The sequence below is a fragment of the Gorilla gorilla genome, chromosome 1 (assembly GCF_029281585.2).
Source record: "Gorilla gorilla gorilla isolate KB3781 chromosome 1, NHGRI_mGorGor1-v2.1_pri, whole genome shotgun sequence".
Taxonomy (NCBI): Eukaryota; Metazoa; Chordata; class Mammalia; order Primates; family Hominidae; genus Gorilla; species Gorilla gorilla.
Window position 1 is genome coordinate 54532536 of NC_073224.2, and position 17394 is coordinate 54549929.

Below are 17394 nucleotides of genomic sequence, written 5' to 3' on the forward strand. Positions count from 1 at the left end.
GGAAGGAATATGTTTATAGCCAGAATGGAAACTCAGTACTGCTGCCACAGAGACTAAGGTTGGGTTGCAAGGGGAAGAAAAGCCAAAGAAAAGCCACCTGGATTTCCCCTCTCCAGAAACAGTCTTATCCGTCTCTTGGGCTAGAGGTCATGGGGAGAAACCTGTGGGTCTGTAACTGAACTCAGTCCCACAAAGACCTATGTCGATGGTCATTATACACTTTAATTTTTTTAAATGTTTCACTTCCTTTTAGTGTGGCTGAATGTAGCAGGTACAATTAAATGTTTATTTACATATCATAAAGTTTGTTACAGACAAGGTGAAGCAAAGAAATGGAAATAACAATTGAAACTGAAAGTGAAGATAAGGAAATAATAAGCAAGTCAGTGGTAAACCAAGACTTGGGTTCTAAAACTTTGATTTGCTCACCATCCTCAGTGCTGCAGCTCTATGTAAAATGAGGTGTACCTATACTTACAGGATTTTCAGGCTGTAGAGACCAGAGAATGCTTGTCCTGGGATGTGTGAGAGATGGTTCCCAGAGAGACGCCTGGAAATCAGAGACAAGGGTCAGCGATGTTGGCAGGTAACCCAAGGAGGTGGTGACCTCCATAAGAAAGTGTCTTGAGATACGGGAAGGGAGGGCGGTGGTAAAAACTACCATTTATTGAAATCTACGATGTGTTTAATACTTCACATGCATTGCCTCAGTTCTCACAATAATCCTGTAAAGTGCCTATTATTTTCCCCAAATTTCAGATGAGGAAACTGAGGCTAGGAGAAGTCAACCACGTCCCCTAGGGGTCACAGAACCAGTCCATGGCAGAGCCTGGTGTTCTCACCCAGACCTGACTAATTTCAAGGCTCACGGCCACAGTTTCCCCACATCCTCTCCTGTGCTAACCTGGATTACCCACCGCCTGCTCTCAACTGCTGGACTGCATCATATGGTGTCATCAGTAGAGGGAGGAGTACCAGGGGGTGTGTCTGTGTCTCTCCAGGCCCTAAACTACACAGCTAACCCTCACTAATCCAAGAGGGTTAAGGAAATGGGGTGGTGTAATTCGTCTAACATTCTGGTCTAATTAAGCGTTTCCATGTTTGTCGGGGCAATCACCAATTCTAAAAGGAGCAAATGCAATGAAATACACTCAATGCTGAAACCTGACTGAGCAGGATTTAACGCTGGATGATTCAGAAGGCACTGCCTGATCTCCAAAGTCCCCAGGGACATTATTTTGTGCATCAGTTCCTACCAAGAGGCTTGTAGATGTGGAGATTGTGCTGGCATACCTCAGACACTATTTTTAAAACATATATCTCTAATAAAAGTCTCTTTATTTGACATTTATTATTTAAAAAAATACTATGTGGAAAGGGATCGTGACATCTGAGGTCTCCTAGCTTGGGTTCTGTAGGTGGGTATTTGCCGTGGAAAGGTCCTTTAGGTGGAGCCTCTAAAATGGGTCCAGACCTCTCAGGTTGTGGGAGACGGAAAGTCAGCCTGAAGTTCTCAGGTCGTGTCCAATGTCACCTGCCTGGGCTCCTTGGCCTTTGCTCTTGCTTTGCATTCCCATCTAAGCTGGGTCATCTCCCCTTCAAAAGGCCCCTCCACTGCCTCTTACCCTGTCCGTCTCCTTCGAAAACTGGTTTCATCTTCTTCCTCCAGGAAGGCTTTCCTGCCTACTGGCCAGGCCAACCCTGACCACTCCCTTACACAGAATGCCCTGGGTGCCTGAGCCAACAGCTGCCACACTCCCCTGCTGACTTACTGGCCACACTACTCTTCAGCCTCACCTGGACATTCCCTGGGGGTGGCAGGAAGGCTTTTATCTTGTTTTCTCCCAGAGCACCTTGAGCTTGCCTGTCTACCAGAGGGGGTTCAACAAGTACTTGGTCTGGATACCAAGCCATGGCCCTGGGGGTCAAAACTCCAACAGGGGCAGGTTGACTGCATCCTTGGGGAGCACTGTCTAGGGTCGCGGTGGCAAGGTCTGTTAGGGGAGTAGTGGGGCCAGGGTAGAGGTGAAATTGTGAATGCTTTCGGGGCCAGGAACTCACAGTTTGCGAAGTTTCTTTGTTTATTATTTTTTATTTAAATTCTAAAAGAGCTAGACAAATTCTAAAAGAGCTGTAACACTCAGTTTGAGAAGTTTAAGCAAAATTTCTAGAGCCGCAAGGATCTATGTGGTGTGAAAATTAGAAAAAACAGGGCTGGGAGGTGTTGGAAATACAGAGCTAGGATGAAAGCAAGGATCGGGACAGAATGACCTGGCTTCCCAGAGCAGGCAGTCCAGTCACTCTAATCCAGGAGATGATTTACTTTTGAGCACCCCTAGCATATAAGGCCAGATTGAAGAATCCCAACCTGAGAGTGACCACTGTGGGCAGGGATTCACCAGGGAGTACTTTGTGGAGGAAATGGGCCTTTACTGTAAGGGAGGGTCTAAGAAATGGATCCTTTAGGCCATGGGGAACTACAGAAGGCTTTTGAGCTGGTGAGATGCATCCTGAAGGTGTGCAGAGTAATTTAGAATGGAAGGAGGGCATCTGTCAGTTAGGAGGCTGGTTCAACCCCTAGATGTGAGGGGATATCTGGGGCAGTAGCAGTGGGACTAGAGAAGCGGGGTGGAGGTGAGAGACATCCCAGAGAAGAACCACCAGGACTTGGGGAGGGGCTGGTGGCTGGACACGGGGGATGACAGCAGGTCAAAGATGACTCCCAGGGAGAAGTTAGGAGGGAATGCTGCAAAGAGGAGCTGATTTCAAAGAGGAATGAAAGGTAGATCCTAGACTTCCCATGCCATGTGGCCCAGCATGTCAATTCACACCTGGGGCAGGTGTCAGCTGAAGAACACCCTGCTGTCAAGAACTGTCTTAGCTTCCCAAGCCCCTTTCTCTTCTCTCCACCCCACCTCCTGGGGAGCTCTGGTTCCAGAGATATTAAACAGAGCTCATGCTTGCCTCCCACCCTGCAAAGCATCTACTCACAGCTCCTCCAAGAAGCGCAGGTGGTGGAAGAGGCCAGGCTGAAGCTCTGTGAGGTTGTTCATGCTGAGGTCCCTGGTGGAGAGAAGATGGAAAAAGGAGCTATGAACTCCCCACTTGGGCCATCTGGCACTGTCCAGGTGCCAATCCCCCTCGAGGGACCTCCGAGGCTCCCACAGTACCCCCCACCAGGCCATTCTGACTCCAAAGCCAGTCTGACAACAGCAGCTGCTTTCTCTCTAAGAGCAAGAACTGAGCTGGGAGTCAGGCCTCCCAGGTCATTTGGTGATTCTCTCTATATGGTCTCCCACTTTCCCCTCTGCCTTTCACCCGTCCTTTGTGAGACTCCCCTGGGACTGGCTGTGATTGGGATTATGAAGGAAACTGGCCTCCCTATAAAGCGAGGAACTAGAGTAAAATTCATAGAATTTCAGAGCAGGAAGGGAGGGATCGCCAAATACAAATAATATCTCACCCACTCTTTTTACCAGTGGGGAAACTGAGGCCCAGAGATCACTGCTATTCCAATCTATGGAGCAGGCTCATTCAGTATTCATGAACTGGTACGACTGTCCCTGGGCTCCCCTTGGGGGACCATCCTCTGATTCAATCCCAGAGCTAGTGGCATTTCACTGCCCTTTGAGGTGTCTACCAGGCTCTACCTGTTTGCTTCCCTTAGTCCAGGGGTCCCCAACCCGGGGGCAGCAGACCGAAACCAGGAGGAACATAGAGAGGGAGGTGAGCAGGCTGGTGAGCATTCCCGCCTGAGCTCCACCTCCTGTCAGATCAGCCGAGGCAGCATAAGATTCTCATAGGAGTGCGAACCCTACTGTGAACTGCGCATGCGAGGGGTCTAGGTTGCATGCTCGTTATGAGACTCTAACTAATACCTGATGATCTGAGGTGGAACAGTTTCATCCCGAAACCACCCCCCACACCCCACCCCATCCGTGGAAAAAAATTATCTTCCATGAAACTGGTCCCTGGTGCCAAATAGGTTAGGGACCACTGTCTTAGTCCACCTGGAAGACATGACACCTTGGCGCATCACAGAAGTTGCACACCACTAGATTCCCAAGTGGGGTAAGGATCCCAGTCCTTCTGCGGATCCACAGCCTCGATCATCTTAAGCTCATATTATCTGACAGACCCTGTGGGTGGTTTCAGTGTCACTGTCCTCTTAGAGGCCCTGCACACAAAATAACCACAATAATTACCCTGGCATTTACTCCAGGCCCACTCTGTGTCAGACACCGGCTAATCTTTACCCAAACAACCTCCCTCCATTCTCACAATAACCCCAAATTAGCTTCCATCATTATCTCCATTTTACACTCAAGAAAACAAAGAGAAAGGAGCACTGAGCTTCGAAGTCAAAAGGCCCTGAGGTCACATCTCTCCTCTGCAGTTACCTATCAGACGTTGGGCCCTTGACCTCTGGGCCCCTAGTTGACCTCATCTATAAAAATAGGGCAGCACCAAGCTGGTAGGGTGCTTATAAAAATTAAGTGAGCTAATGCTTACAGACTGCCTAATAAATAGTATGGACAAGGTACATATTTGCTTTTCTCCTCTTGCCTTTCCCTCCGGGTCCTGTGGGCAAGTGTCCCAGCCCCACAGGCCGGTGGGAGAGGGGCTGGTGCCTTTTCCACAGGCCTGTGGGGCTGGGACACTTGCCCACAGGACACTGAGGGAAAGATGGAAGGAGGAAAGTAGTAGAGAGGAGTTGGTACCTTCCTCTGTGGGTCCCACCCTGTGTTGGCATCTTCTTCACAGTTTGTGCCTGGGTGAGCAACAGTGTGTGAGACTGTGTGTGTGTGCCTGACACATTTGCATTCCATCCTGCTTCAAACTCCTAATGCCTGATTCTCGTCTCTGCCTGCCCCTTCCCTGAGGGGGTACAGAGGTGGGCTCAGACCAGACCACCACAAGCTGGGCACTGCCCCCAAGCCTTCTTGAGGCTTTCTCCTTTCCCTAGACATGCCCTGTCGCCCTCAAACCTCAGTGTCTGCATTTCCCCCCAAGAAATGCGTGTGCTTTCTGTGTGCCCAGAAAGGCAGGCTGGGAACAGCCTGGAGAGCGTGAGCTTGGGAGTCCTGTTCCAATCTATAAAAAGACTGTTTAGTCTCAAATGTTTTATCTTTGATAAAGCCTGGGCTCTGGACTCCATGTCCTCCAAGGAAGGAAGACATTCCGTGCAGGGTAGAACCAAGGAACTGGCATGCTGCACCCAGCGCTGCTTCTCGTCTACCATTCCCTCCCTGCTCCCCTGCAGAACACCTCTGGGCTTGCCGGTCTAGAAACGGGATCCACAGAAGCTGTAGGTGGTGTGCTGTGGCCACAGTTTCAGGTGGGAGAGAGGCAGAACCCAGAGAGTTTGTTGATGGATTTTTTTTCTCCAGAGTTTCACTGTTGTCACCCAGGCTGGAGTACAGTGGTGTGATCTCGGCTCACTGCAATCTTCGCCTCCAGGGCTCAAGTGATTCTCCTGCCTCAGCCTCCTGAGTAGCTGGGATTATGGGCACCTGCCACCACGCCTGGCTATTTTTGTATTTTTAGTAGAAATGGGGTTCATCATGTTGGCCAGGCTGGTCTCGAACTCCTGACCTCAAGTGATCCTCCTGCCTTGGCCTCCCAAAGTGCTGGGATTACAGGAGTGAGCCACTGCGCCCAGCCTGTTGATGGATTTTAAGCCAGGGTTTGGTCCTCAGGATGTTTTCAGGCCCCACTAGCCTTGGATTGTGGCTGAAATGCGAAGGTGCAGGAGCACACTGGACAGTGTCAGGGGAACGTAGGGCGGCACCCACAGAAACCCAAGCTGCAGAAGTTGGGCCAGATCGGACTCCTCCCCCTGGTGTCCCACCCCTGGCTCATTCTCAGCAAGGCAGGAGGCTCGAGGTGCTGAAAAAAAATGATTACCTCTAAATATTTACCCTGTGCATTTCTGGATGTGTCTCGACAGGAACGCAGCGGGAGTTCAAGGAGCACTCAGGGCGTGTGACTCAGGCCTCATCACTCAGCTGTCCCTCCAGGGGCCGGGCCGCAGAGGCTCTGATGTCCCTCCATGGCCCCCACCCCACCCACTCCCTCTGTCCCACCACCCTGACTAGCGGCCTCATTGTTCTCCCCTGCGGAGGAGGGGGGCTGAACCCCTCCACCCACCCCCACATCCTGCCCCAAAACAACACAAAGCCCAGCTGCAGTGCTCAGTAAAGGGGGTGGGGTGGGGCAAGGAGGGTGAATTTCAACTGTTTAGGGGTGGAGGGAGCCCCATTCAGGGCTGGCTCTCTCACAAAAGGAAAAGGGGTAAGGCTGGTGCCAGGGGAAGGGGAAGGAAGAGGAGCGTGCAGAGCTGGAAGAGGGAGGTGAAGTGGGGATTTCAAGGCCGAGAGCCACCAAGCCAATGCCACCAGCCCTGGGAATGGCTAAGGGCCCTGGCAAGAGGCACTGGGCCCTGCTGTGGGGAGGCTGTGCCTGCACAATGACAGGGAAGGAACTGACACACAGAAACTCCAAACACAGAGGTTGCTCTGTCATGTTGGTGGTTCCTACTGACATATGACTGTCCTGGGAGGTTGGTTGTGCAGCTGGTTTTCTGTGCAACTCAGAGGGCACAGCTCAAACATTCAGGCCCTGCCTAGACCCAGGGGAAATAAGAGGACACCTTGATCCTTGGGTGCTTGGGGTTTGGTTGTGGCTACATCCACTTGGCTGCATGAACTTGTAGATATGTACAAGAAGTGGGGGTCATGGGTTGGGATAGCTGGGCTCTTGGATGTACTTGTTTTGAGGGTGCTGGGCATGTGTGTGTCATGTGTGAGGGCACATGTGTTTATCTGTACCTATGCATGTACAGCAAGGGGATTGAGATGATGGGTTGTAACTCCATCCTGAAGCCTTCTTCTTGGGAGCCCTTGGGATACCCAGAGGGGCTATGAGTCCTCTCCACTGGACACAGCCATGATGGGATGGGGATGGGAAATGTCTCAGGGAGAGGCTTGCAGGAGAGGAATGGAGAGGAGAGAAGAGAGGGGCAGTTGTGGGCATGGGACGTGGAAGTTTCTGGCTGCACATGAGGAAAATGTTCTCAGAGTTTCACCCTGTGAGGCAACCAGACCACCCAAGGAAACTGGGTAAGGTGGTGTCACCATGGAGACAGGGAACAGGTTTGATAAGAGGGAGGATGCTGGGGGATGGAGGGGTCAGAGAGCAGCTGAAAGGGGCTGGGGTCATAGAAGACCCTCCGCCGAGGCAATCTGGCTCATATCCAAGGGCCCGAGGGGATTGGGTCTGTTTGAATTTTTCCTATGGGAAGAAGAAACAGTGAAAGACAAGCCCCTGGGTCCCCTGGGGTGGACCTGGGGGAACTGTGCCCACCTACCCCGCTGGAGAAGAGACTGGAGGGGCAGAAACCCCTTTTCCACTGTCCCACTGTGGACTCAGGTTGCCCATCTCTGCAGCCAGGAAAAGGCCAGTTATTTTATTTATGTATAGATTTAAGGCATATGACTTGATGATCTAATCTCTGTATACATTGTGAGATAATCAGCACAATCAAACTAATTAAGATAGTCATCACCTCACATAGTGTGTGTGTGTGAATGTGTGTGAGTGTATGTGCGTGTGTGTGTGTGTCTGATAGGAGCATTTAAGATCTGCTTTCAGGAAAAGGCCAGCTACAGTGGCCAGGAGCCGAGCCCCTGGGGTTGGCTATGCCCCACAGTCCCCTCCTCTGTGAGGTGCTCCCAGCACCCCCTGTCCCCACGGTATTTTGCCTATGATCACTCAACAGTGCTTACCGAGCACTTACCATGCATGTAGCACAGCACCTGCCGTTGTTATCCCCCCAGGACAACACTCACTAGCTGTGTGACCCTGGTCATGTCACTTCCCATCTCTAAGCCTCCATTTTCTCACCTGTGATATTGAAATAATGACACTAGCTACCTCACAAGAATTGTAGTGTGGGCCGGGCGTGGTGACTCACACCTGTAATCCCAGCACTTTGGGAGGCTGAGGCGGGTGGACCACCTGAGGTCAGGAGTTCAAGACCAGTCTGGCCAACATGGTGAAATCGCGTCTCTACTAAAAATACAAAAATTAGCCAGGCCTGGTGACAGGCGCCTGTAATCCCAGCTGCTCGAGAGGCTGAGGCAGGGAGAATCACTTGAACTCAGGAGGCGGAGGTTGCAGGGAGCCAAGATCACACCACTGCACTCCGGACGGGGCGACAGAATGAGATTCTGTCTCAAAAAAAAAAAAAAAACTGTAGTGTGAAGTATATGAGTAAATAAATATAAAACACAGTGCTGGCCAGGCGTGGTGGCTCATGCCTATAATCCCAGCACGTTGAGAGGCCAAGGTGGGTGGATCACCTGAGATCAGGAGTTCGAGACCAGCCTGGCCAAAATGGCGAAACCCCGTCTTTACTAAAAATACAAAAAAATAGCCAGGTGTGGTGAAGGTCACCTGTAATTCCAGCTACTTGGGAGGCTGAGACAGGAGAATTGCTTGAAACTGGGAGGAGGAAGAGGTTGCAGTGAGTCAAGATCATGCCACTGTACCCCAGTCTGGGCAACAAGAATGAAACTGTCTCAAAAAAAATAAATAAAATAAATAAATAAATAAAACCCAGTGCTCAATAACTATGCCTTATTATTAATATTCTACTCATCTAACTGAATTATAATTATTAGTATAGAATGACACAGATGACTATGTGTTTCTTCAAGGCAAGGACTTAACCATAGTCATCTGTGTATCCTCCAGTCCTATCAGGGTGCCTGGCAAATGGGGTGCTCAATAAATATCCAAATGAGTGCATTACTCTCATACACAGGTGATGTTCCTGCGGCTGAGCCTTTACTCTAGGGAGGTTCTTCTACTGCCTAGTGTCAATGTCTCCCCCAGCTGCTACAATGGCCTAACCTCTATAAAGAAGCTACCCCATGCTTAGTTCCAAGCCGGCACCCAATCAACGAAGGCTGTTGCTCACAACGCTCACTGTTCTCTTAATTAGGCATCCTCTAGAGAAGTTAAAGTGAGGTCCTCCTCCAAATAATCCTTTGGCTCCTGCAGTGGACCAGCAGCTTTCTCCAGAGCCTTCTCCTCTCAGTCTCTGACTAGGGCTTAACGGGCTGCCCAGACAACCTTCAGCAGCAACCCCTCCCCATGAGGGCCAGACTGAGCCGGGCACATATCCTGCCATGTCAGGAGACAGCTCGTGGTTTGGCAAGGAGCAGGACAGGCCACTGTTGAGAGTCCAAAGGTGGGGTTCTCTCCCACTGAAAAAAGCCAGGAGACAGGCTGGCCGCCACGGAGACCATTTGGTCCTCAGAGAACACTTGCTGAATTCTTCTGTCAACAAGAGAAGCAGGTGATGGGGTAGAGAGGAAAGAACACAGAATCTGGAATCAGAGGACCTGGTTCCATTAGACGAATGCTAAGTTCCCGGCCAGCCCTGAAGGTCATGAAGTTATTTTCCCACGGGCTTCTGTGCGCTGAGCTCAGTGCTGCGTGAGATGGAGACAAAGCCCAGGACAAGGTCTGGGCCATCAAGGAGTTGACAGTGTTGCTGGGGAAGGACTTTTTACTCACAAAGGGACGGCAGACCTCCATATATGTACTCCGCTTTGTAGTTTACAAACTGCTCTGCAGCCACCCTCCCAATTAGGTTCTAGACCATGTGCCCAGACTGGAGAGTACAACAGACACCCAGGAGAGAGGGTCAGCAGAGAAGGCTTCCTGGGCAGAATGAGGTGGGGCATGGATGAGATGTGAGCAACTCACAGAACTGAGTTCAGAGAGGAAAGCACCAGAGAGCACCTCATGTTACTTGTGGGGGCTCCGTCGGCATTGTGGATGAGCAGTTCTTTACTGGGCGGGACTGTCCCACTCGCTGCAGAGCTTTTTGCTTCCCTGGCCTTGCTCATAAGTGTTTGGAGCATCTCCCTATTATTGTGACCATCAAAAACACCCCATGAGCCTGGACAACATTGCGAGACCTCATCCCTATACAAAATTAAAAACTAGCCGGACCCGGTGGCACACACCTAGGATCCCAGCTACTTGGAAGGCTGAGGCAGGAGAATCCCCTGAGCTTGGGAGTTTGAAGCTGCAGTGAGCTAGGGTAGTACCACTGCACTCCAGGCTGGACAACAGACTGAGACTTTCTCTCTTAAAAGAAAATTTTAAATGAAGAAAAACACCCCATGCATTTCCAAACACCCCCTGAATAGCAGGCGCTTTCCTCTACCTACACTCCTTCAATTTGCTAGTGCAGGAACAGACTCAGAGGAACAGAGTTACCTAAGGACACACGGCAAGTTCATGGCAGAGTGGGTGTTACAAGTAGGTCTCCTAAAATCCTGGGGGATGCTCTTTCCACCCACCAGATTGATCTTAGTTTCTAGCACAGCCTCCCCACTTTAGATGACACCTTCTTATCAGAGATGACTTGAATACTAGCTATCATCTTTGAGATTCCAAACACACAAGATGACACAAAGTTGTCTCAGATTTTTTGCAGTTTTCACAAATATCCAAACAAGGGAGTGTACTTCCATCAGGAAAAAGTGTGTCTATCTTCACACATACATAAGAGCACAACCTGTTCTCTCTGGCTTTGCACAGAGTCCTGCGTGAGAACAATGCTGTATTTTTAAATAAAAGGGCTATTGCTTTATTTTGCCCTTTCTTGGCTCCCTTGTTGGTAAAAGGAATGTCTCCCAGACTGCCTGGAGTGGCAGGAGGGTTTGTGATGGAGAGGACAGGATGTGGGGGAAGATAGTAAAAGAGAAGCTGGAGGGGTGCCTGGAGTGGGGGGTTATTTGTGAGGGGAGAGAGAGTCCCTGGCAGTTGCTAAGCAAAGGCAAACCTTGTGCAGGTCAGACTGAGCCAGGGAGATGCTGGGCACCCACAGTGTCGCCCAAAGGTGACCCAATTCATTCAGGTGGGGCTGGGAGGGATAAAGGCAGGGGAAGACATTCCTAAAAGTCAGGGGAGAGAAACAAAAAGGTGGGGCTTTTTGTTTTTTGTTTTGTTTTGTTTTGTTTGCCCTGAGTTAAAAGACCATGGAAGTCAGAAGTCAGAGACTGTCCACTGCATCGTGGTGTTTCATCGATGTGGTGTGGAGCTCCTAAAACCCTGATGGCAGAGAAAGGTCAGGGAGGGACAAGACCCAGGAGAGGTTCCTCTCTCTCAAAAAATGCTAGATGTGGGAAATCATGGTTTGGCAGCCCCACAGGAACCAACTTCAGGTTAAATCGTATTGCTCTGACCTCTTCTTACTGAAAGGGGTTAATCTGACAGCAACAGCATGCCAAGGGTGTGGGCCCCTGGGCAGAGCGAGGAGATGGAGACAGTTCTGGGGCCGGTCCCCACCCTCAGCACTGCAGGGGAATCCTCTTGGGAGGGACTTAGGCCCATCGCAGGCTGAGGGGACATCTCTGGCTCTCCCCGGCACAGCTGCGAAGCTGGAGTGGCCCACACAAGTTCCTGAATCCCAGTCAGAAGTGTTACAGCAGGTCAGGTGCAAAAGGTCACTCCTGCCCCCATGCAATTAGTTGTGGCTCTCAGAGAGCCTGGGGAGGTGTTCCCCTGCCTGTGCCCAGAGCCAGGAGAAGCTTCTCAAGAGCAAAGCGTGGCACCGGGATTGCATAATGTGTGTGTGTGCTTCTCCTTCAATGGCTCCTTCCTCCTTGCCAAGCCATGCCACCCACAGGCAGAGAAGTTAAAGGGACCCAGGCCTCCCAGGCCCAGCCGGGGCCACAGTGTGACCTGAGAACAGCCCAGGAGTATGACAGAGCAGAGTCTCTGGAGAGGAATGAAAATATGGGGGACTGCTTCTGGGCCCCCTCTGCTCTCTACTACCTCTCTGAGAGACAACGCAAGGCCTACACTGTCCAGCGCAGTGGCCACTAGCCACTTGTGACTATATTTAAATTCATTAAAATTAAATTTAAAATGTAGTTCCTTAGCTGCACTAGCCACATTTCAAGCCTCAATAACCACATAAAGCTAGTGGCTCCTGTATTGGACAGCACAGTTCTAGAACACATCCATCATCGCAGGGCACTCTATTGGGCAGCAATGGTACAGCCTCTGTTGTCAGACTGACTTGTGTTTGATTTCCAGCTCTGCCACTTACTGGCTTCTGCGATTTTGGACAATTACTTCACCTGTCTTTGTCTTAATTTCCTCCCTGGTAAAGTGCTTAGGCAGTGCCTAGCACATGGTAAGTAACCAACAAATGTTACCTTTGAGCATCACCACCCAACTCAAACATTTACTGAAGCCCAATTCAAGTACCTCCTCCTGCAAGAAGCCTCCAACCTTCAACCATTCATTTAGTCATGCAGCCATTTGTCTATTCAACATTTATTGAGCACCTAGTATACATCAGTCACTATGCTAGGTGATGAAGCGGCAAAGTCCAATCACAGATGCTCCCTGTCCTCAAAGAGCCAAGTAAGTGGGGACAATGACAACAGAGTGGACAATTACAAGCCTGAGTGACAAGTGCTGGGACTGGGACTTAAGTGTCACAGGGCTTCCTCAGACTAATCCCTTTGGCCTTTTGACTCTGATCTCTGCAGGTTCAGTCACAAAGTGAGGCCACACGATCCTGTGCTCGATTAAAACTATCATCTCCTAATCTCAGATTGCTCATTCATGCGGCTGGTCTCCCCAGACAGGCTGGGAGCTCCTCCACAGCTCCCAGTTGTCTGTCCTTGTCACATACACACACAGCTTCAAGGCTCATTTTCTACAGCTTCCGAGGGGTGGGCACCCCACCTGCGGGTCCTGGACAAGGGATTGAAGAGGGACGGAAGACAGATTCTGAGGCAGGAGGGAAATGGAATGAATCCAGCACATGAAAATGGCAGTGGCTGTGCATTAGAGGACTTGCCCACTCAATCCTGCTAAGCCTGGTCTCCCCTGACTCACCAGTGTCTCTTCTAGCCCTCATTCTGATCTCCAGCTCCGTCTAGGAGGGCACTGTTTCTGTGTGTGGAGGTATGTGGGCGTGAATTCTGTTTACCCTATCAGACTGGAAGCCCCTTAGAAAGAAGGACTGAGATATCCCATTAGATCAGACCTCTCCATGGGTAAAAACTGCACTTCCCTCCTCGCATGGAAATCCCTGAGCTCCCAGCCAGGGCCCCCAGAAGAGGAACTGGGTGGAGCTGATGCAGGTGGGAAGAACTAGGGTGCACAAGGATTGGGGAGGTGAAGTCAGACCACATCTCTGAGCCTTGTTTGTTTAGCTGAAGCTCCTTGTCCTGCTGCCTTTATTTCATGGATAAACAGGCAGGGTGTGTCTGGGGGTGGAAAACTGGAGAAAGCCCTCTCTATTCAGAGTCCCACCCTCACCACCCCCACCACCCCCACCACCCTCACCACCCTCACTAACCCCATCCCAGATGGGAGCTTTTCTTTTACATCAGAGCACCCTCCTTCCCAACCCAGCAACTCAACTCACCAACACACACACACACACACACACACACCCAGGTGCACCCAAACACCATTTACCCCCACCCTAGCCAGAGGGTTTTCTAAATCGGACAGGATCCCAGACTCAATTTGAATCTAGGGGAAAAGAGCAGAAGATAAAGTTCAGAGCATATAATAAAAAGAGCTACGTTTGCTGGATCACACACTGTGCTAAAGATTTCACTGACCCATTTTACAGATGAGGTTCAGCAAAATTAAGAGGTTTCGCCACCTTTCCGCCTCTCCAGACCTCCACTCCACGTCTTTGCAGTTTATAGAGCTCTTGAACATCCTCGGTTTCATTTAATTTGATCCTTTTTAATAGGTCAGGGAACGAAGCATTATTTATTCCCATTTTAAATGAAGAAACGGAGATTCGGAAATATCAAGTTACTTCCCACTGTGTCACAAAGTTAAGAATTGGCAGCGCGAACCCACGCCAGGTGGTTCAATGGAGCCCCTAGCTGCACGCAAGTACCCGGGAGCTAAGCGGCGGCCCCGGGGGCGGGGACCAGCCTCGCGCGCGCGCCCCTGCCCACCCCAGCCCGCCTGGCCGTGCCCCTGCCCGCCCCTGCCCGCGCCGCCCGCTCCATGGCTGAAAGAGTCCGGAAGTGGGGAGGCGGCCTCGGCTCCCGGAACAATGGAGGGGGATTAGGGCCGGCCCGGGTAGCGCCCCACCCGTCGCGTCGGTTTCTGGGTCCTGCTCCCCAGGGCTGCGGAGGACCTGTGGAACTTTCCGGAGCTCGGCACCCTTCCCCCAAGCCCACCTGGGCGCACCGCGCCCTGCACTCCCAGCCGGGCAGAGGTTCTGTCCCGCCCGCGCTAAGCGGCCCTCTCCCTCCGCGCGCATTCCGGCCCCTGGGACCTCGAGTGCCAGTTCTGCGGTCCAGTGCCCGCCACCCTCCGCGCTGATCCTCTCTCGTTCTGCCGCTTCTCTCGTATGCCCTTCCCTCTGGATAGCGCCCCACCCATCTGCCCTCTTCCCTAACTCCCGAACTATTTGGTTCATCAGAGCTATAGAAAGACTAGATCCAAGATCTGGATCTAAAATACCTGCCCAACAAGAAGTCCTTCCTGATACCTAGCCTCACTCCCTCATGCTGCAGTTGGACTGAATAGAGTTCTCTGCCTGCCCTTATAATGTAATCCTCAGTGGCTCTGGGGTCAGACTGCCAGAGTTTGTATCTTGGCCCTAACACTTAGCAGTTGTTTGATATTGGACTAGTTCCTTTCCTCTCTGTGCCTCAGTTTCTGCATCTATAAAATAGTATCTAATATTCCCCATAAGATAATGTTGTGAGGTTTAAATGGGAGAACCCATGGGTGTAGCATGAATGTCAGTGGACATCCTTCTCCTCACCTGCATGTAACCAACAGAGCCCCTCCTGGTGGAGAAGCAGGGCTATAAAGTTAGGAAAGATAGGCTGGGGAGGCTGTGGGTAGAGGAGGGCGTTCTGGGTCAGCCCTGCCCTTAGGAGGCAGCAGCTGCCGTTTCTCTCCGGTGCCTCCAAGTGAGTGCCACCTGCCTCGCCCCTGATCTTCTCATCCTTTGATCTTCTGATCTCTGGCCAGGGTCTCCCAGCCAAAGGCATTCCTGTCTCCCTTGCCTTCTCCAAGGAAAGGCAAAGGGCTGGACTCCCTCCCTTTGCCCCAAGCTCCTTCCTCCCTCCCCTGTGTTGTGTGTGTAACTAAGACTACCAGTCAGGCCCTGGGACGAAGTAACAGCCAGGACCCCTAAGGTGGCAGTGTCTAGGGGGAGAAGAGGACATGGGGAAGTGTTGGACATCGGGGCTGTTACTGGGCATGATGCCCTGGGCTGGACCAGACACTGCTGGAAAGGTGCCATCAGCCCAAGTTCCTTATTGCCAGAGCCAGTTTATGCAGAGCCCTGGATGAGCACTGGAGAAAGTGTGTGTGCCCCTGTGAACAGTGTGTGTTCCCTGCCCTCAGGAAACTTCGGTCTGAGGAGAGATTCAGACCCACAGATACTGCTGGACAGAGCCTTATACATTAGTGCTGGAGGAATCTCAAGTACCTGTGGGTCAGGGAGGGCTTCCTGGAGGCAGCTTGGCCTGAGCTGGCCAAGAGACACATGATTTGCCATCAGAAAGTGGCCTGCCTCAGAGCTGTGCAAAGGGGGGAAATGAGCTGGGGGTGTTAGCATGGGAGTGAGGGAAAGTGTGGTGGATGAATGGTGGCCTCCCTAAAGGTGTGTCTACCTCATAATCTCTGGAACCTGTGAATATGATCTTACTTGAAAAAATGGCCTTTGCAGATGTAGCTAAGTAAGAGATCTTGAGATGAGGAGATCCTCCTGGATTGTCTGAGTGGGCTCTAAATCCAACATCAATTGCCCTTGTGTAGACACGCAGAGCTCACACACAGAGAAGGTGAGGTGAAGACAGAGGCAGAGACTGGAGTGATGTGGTAACCACGAGAAGCTGGAAGAGGCACGCAGTGGGTTCTCCCCTAGAGCCATTGACAGGAATGTGGCCCTGCTGACATCTTGATATTGGGTTTCTGGCCTCCAGAACTGTGAAAGAATAAACTTCTGTTGTTTTAGGCCACCCAGTTTGCGGTACTTTGTCACGGCAGCCACTGGAAACTAACCCAGGTAAGCGGGGAACAATCAGCAGAGCCTCGGTGTGCTGCTGGTCCTCAAGCCCCTCTTCCCACTGTGGCTTCCTCCTGTCCTTCCCTCTGCTCGCCCTCCATCACTGGCCCAAGCCAGTGACCCATCCCACACTTCTCCACCTAGGAAAGTCATTCTCACCCCCTTGAGACTCCCTCGGATCTACTCTGATCCAGCAATTCCATTCCTGGGGACTTAACCAACAGAAACACATCCATATGCTCACTAGACAACCGTACGAAACTGCTCATAGCGGTGGTAGCCATGATACTCCCAACTAGAACATGTCTGGTTGCCCATCGACAGTGGAATGGGTAAACTGGGTTGTATTCACCCATAGTAAGTACCATGCCACAATGAGGATGAACGAACTATGACCACCAGCAACAACATGGGTGAATCCTCAAACATGGTGAGGAAAAGAAGCCAGATGCAAAATAATGCCCCATTTATGATAAGGTTCAAAACACAGGCACAGCCTACCTATGTTGTTAGAAATCACGATCGTTGCTATCTTTGTGGGGGTGGGTAGTGACCAGCAGAGGGCATGGGGGTGGAGGGCTTCTGGAAAGCTGATGATGTTCTCTTTCTTGGTCCAGGTGCTGGTTACACAAGTGTATTTGCCTATGGAAATCTACCAAGCTATACACTTATGATATGTATGCTTTTCTATTATGTATATTATATTTAGTTTAAAAAAGCAAACTCTGGGCCAGGCGCAGTGGCTCACGCCTGTAATCCCAGCACTTTGGGAGGCCAAGGCAGGCGGATCACTGGAGGCCAGGAGTTTGAGACCAGCCTGGCCAACATGGTGAAACCCCATCTCTACAAAAATATAAAAATTAGCCAGGTGTGGTGGCACATGCCTGTAATCCCAGCTACTTGGGAGGCTGAGTCAGGAGAATTGCTTGAACCTGGGAGGCTGGGAGGCAGAGGTTGCAGTGAACCAAGATCACACCACTGCACTCCAGCCTTGGTAACAGAGTGAGACTCTGTCTCAAAAAAACAAACTCTGAAAGTCTTTGTGAACCTCAGGCTTTCTGAGGGCTCCCCTCTAGGTTCCCATGGCATCCCGTGAATAATTCTCAGTTTTTATGTCATTAAATGAAATTGGATGTTTATTTCTGTATATTGTTTCATCATACTCATCTGCGTATCCCCAGCACTTTCCCCAGGCTCTGGCACATAGTAGATGCTCAATAAACACTTGAGATTTGCTGGCATGGCCATGGGCTTTGGTGTTGCCAGACTTCTCTCTCAGGGTTAACTGGCCATTG

General features: G+C 51.0%; 1 protein-coding gene and 1 pseudogene across 3 annotated transcripts in view; both read right to left on the reverse strand.

The window, feature by feature from the left end:
• The window catches only part of LGR6 (leucine rich repeat containing G protein-coupled receptor 6), a 127537-nt gene that overhangs the window by 90681 nt on the left and 19462 nt on the right, over window positions 1-17394 (reverse strand). Inside the window, exons 1-3 of one of the 3 annotated variants that reach the window (XM_055368222.2) lie at window positions 14253-14411; window positions 2992-3063; window positions 479-550 (exon numbers count right to left, since the gene is read on the reverse strand). In XM_055368222.2, the coding sequence (XP_055224197.1) occupies window positions 479-550; window positions 2992-3063; window positions 14253-14335 (227 nt within the window). In that variant the 5' untranslated portion in view covers window positions 14336-14411. Of the gene's footprint in view, window positions 1-478; window positions 551-2991; window positions 3064-14252; window positions 14412-17394 lie in introns of those variants that run through there. The other 2 variants (XM_055368200.2, XM_019035873.4) reach the window with 2 other exon arrangements.
• LOC115932287 (uncharacterized) lies at window positions 2088-2142 on the reverse strand (annotated as a pseudogene).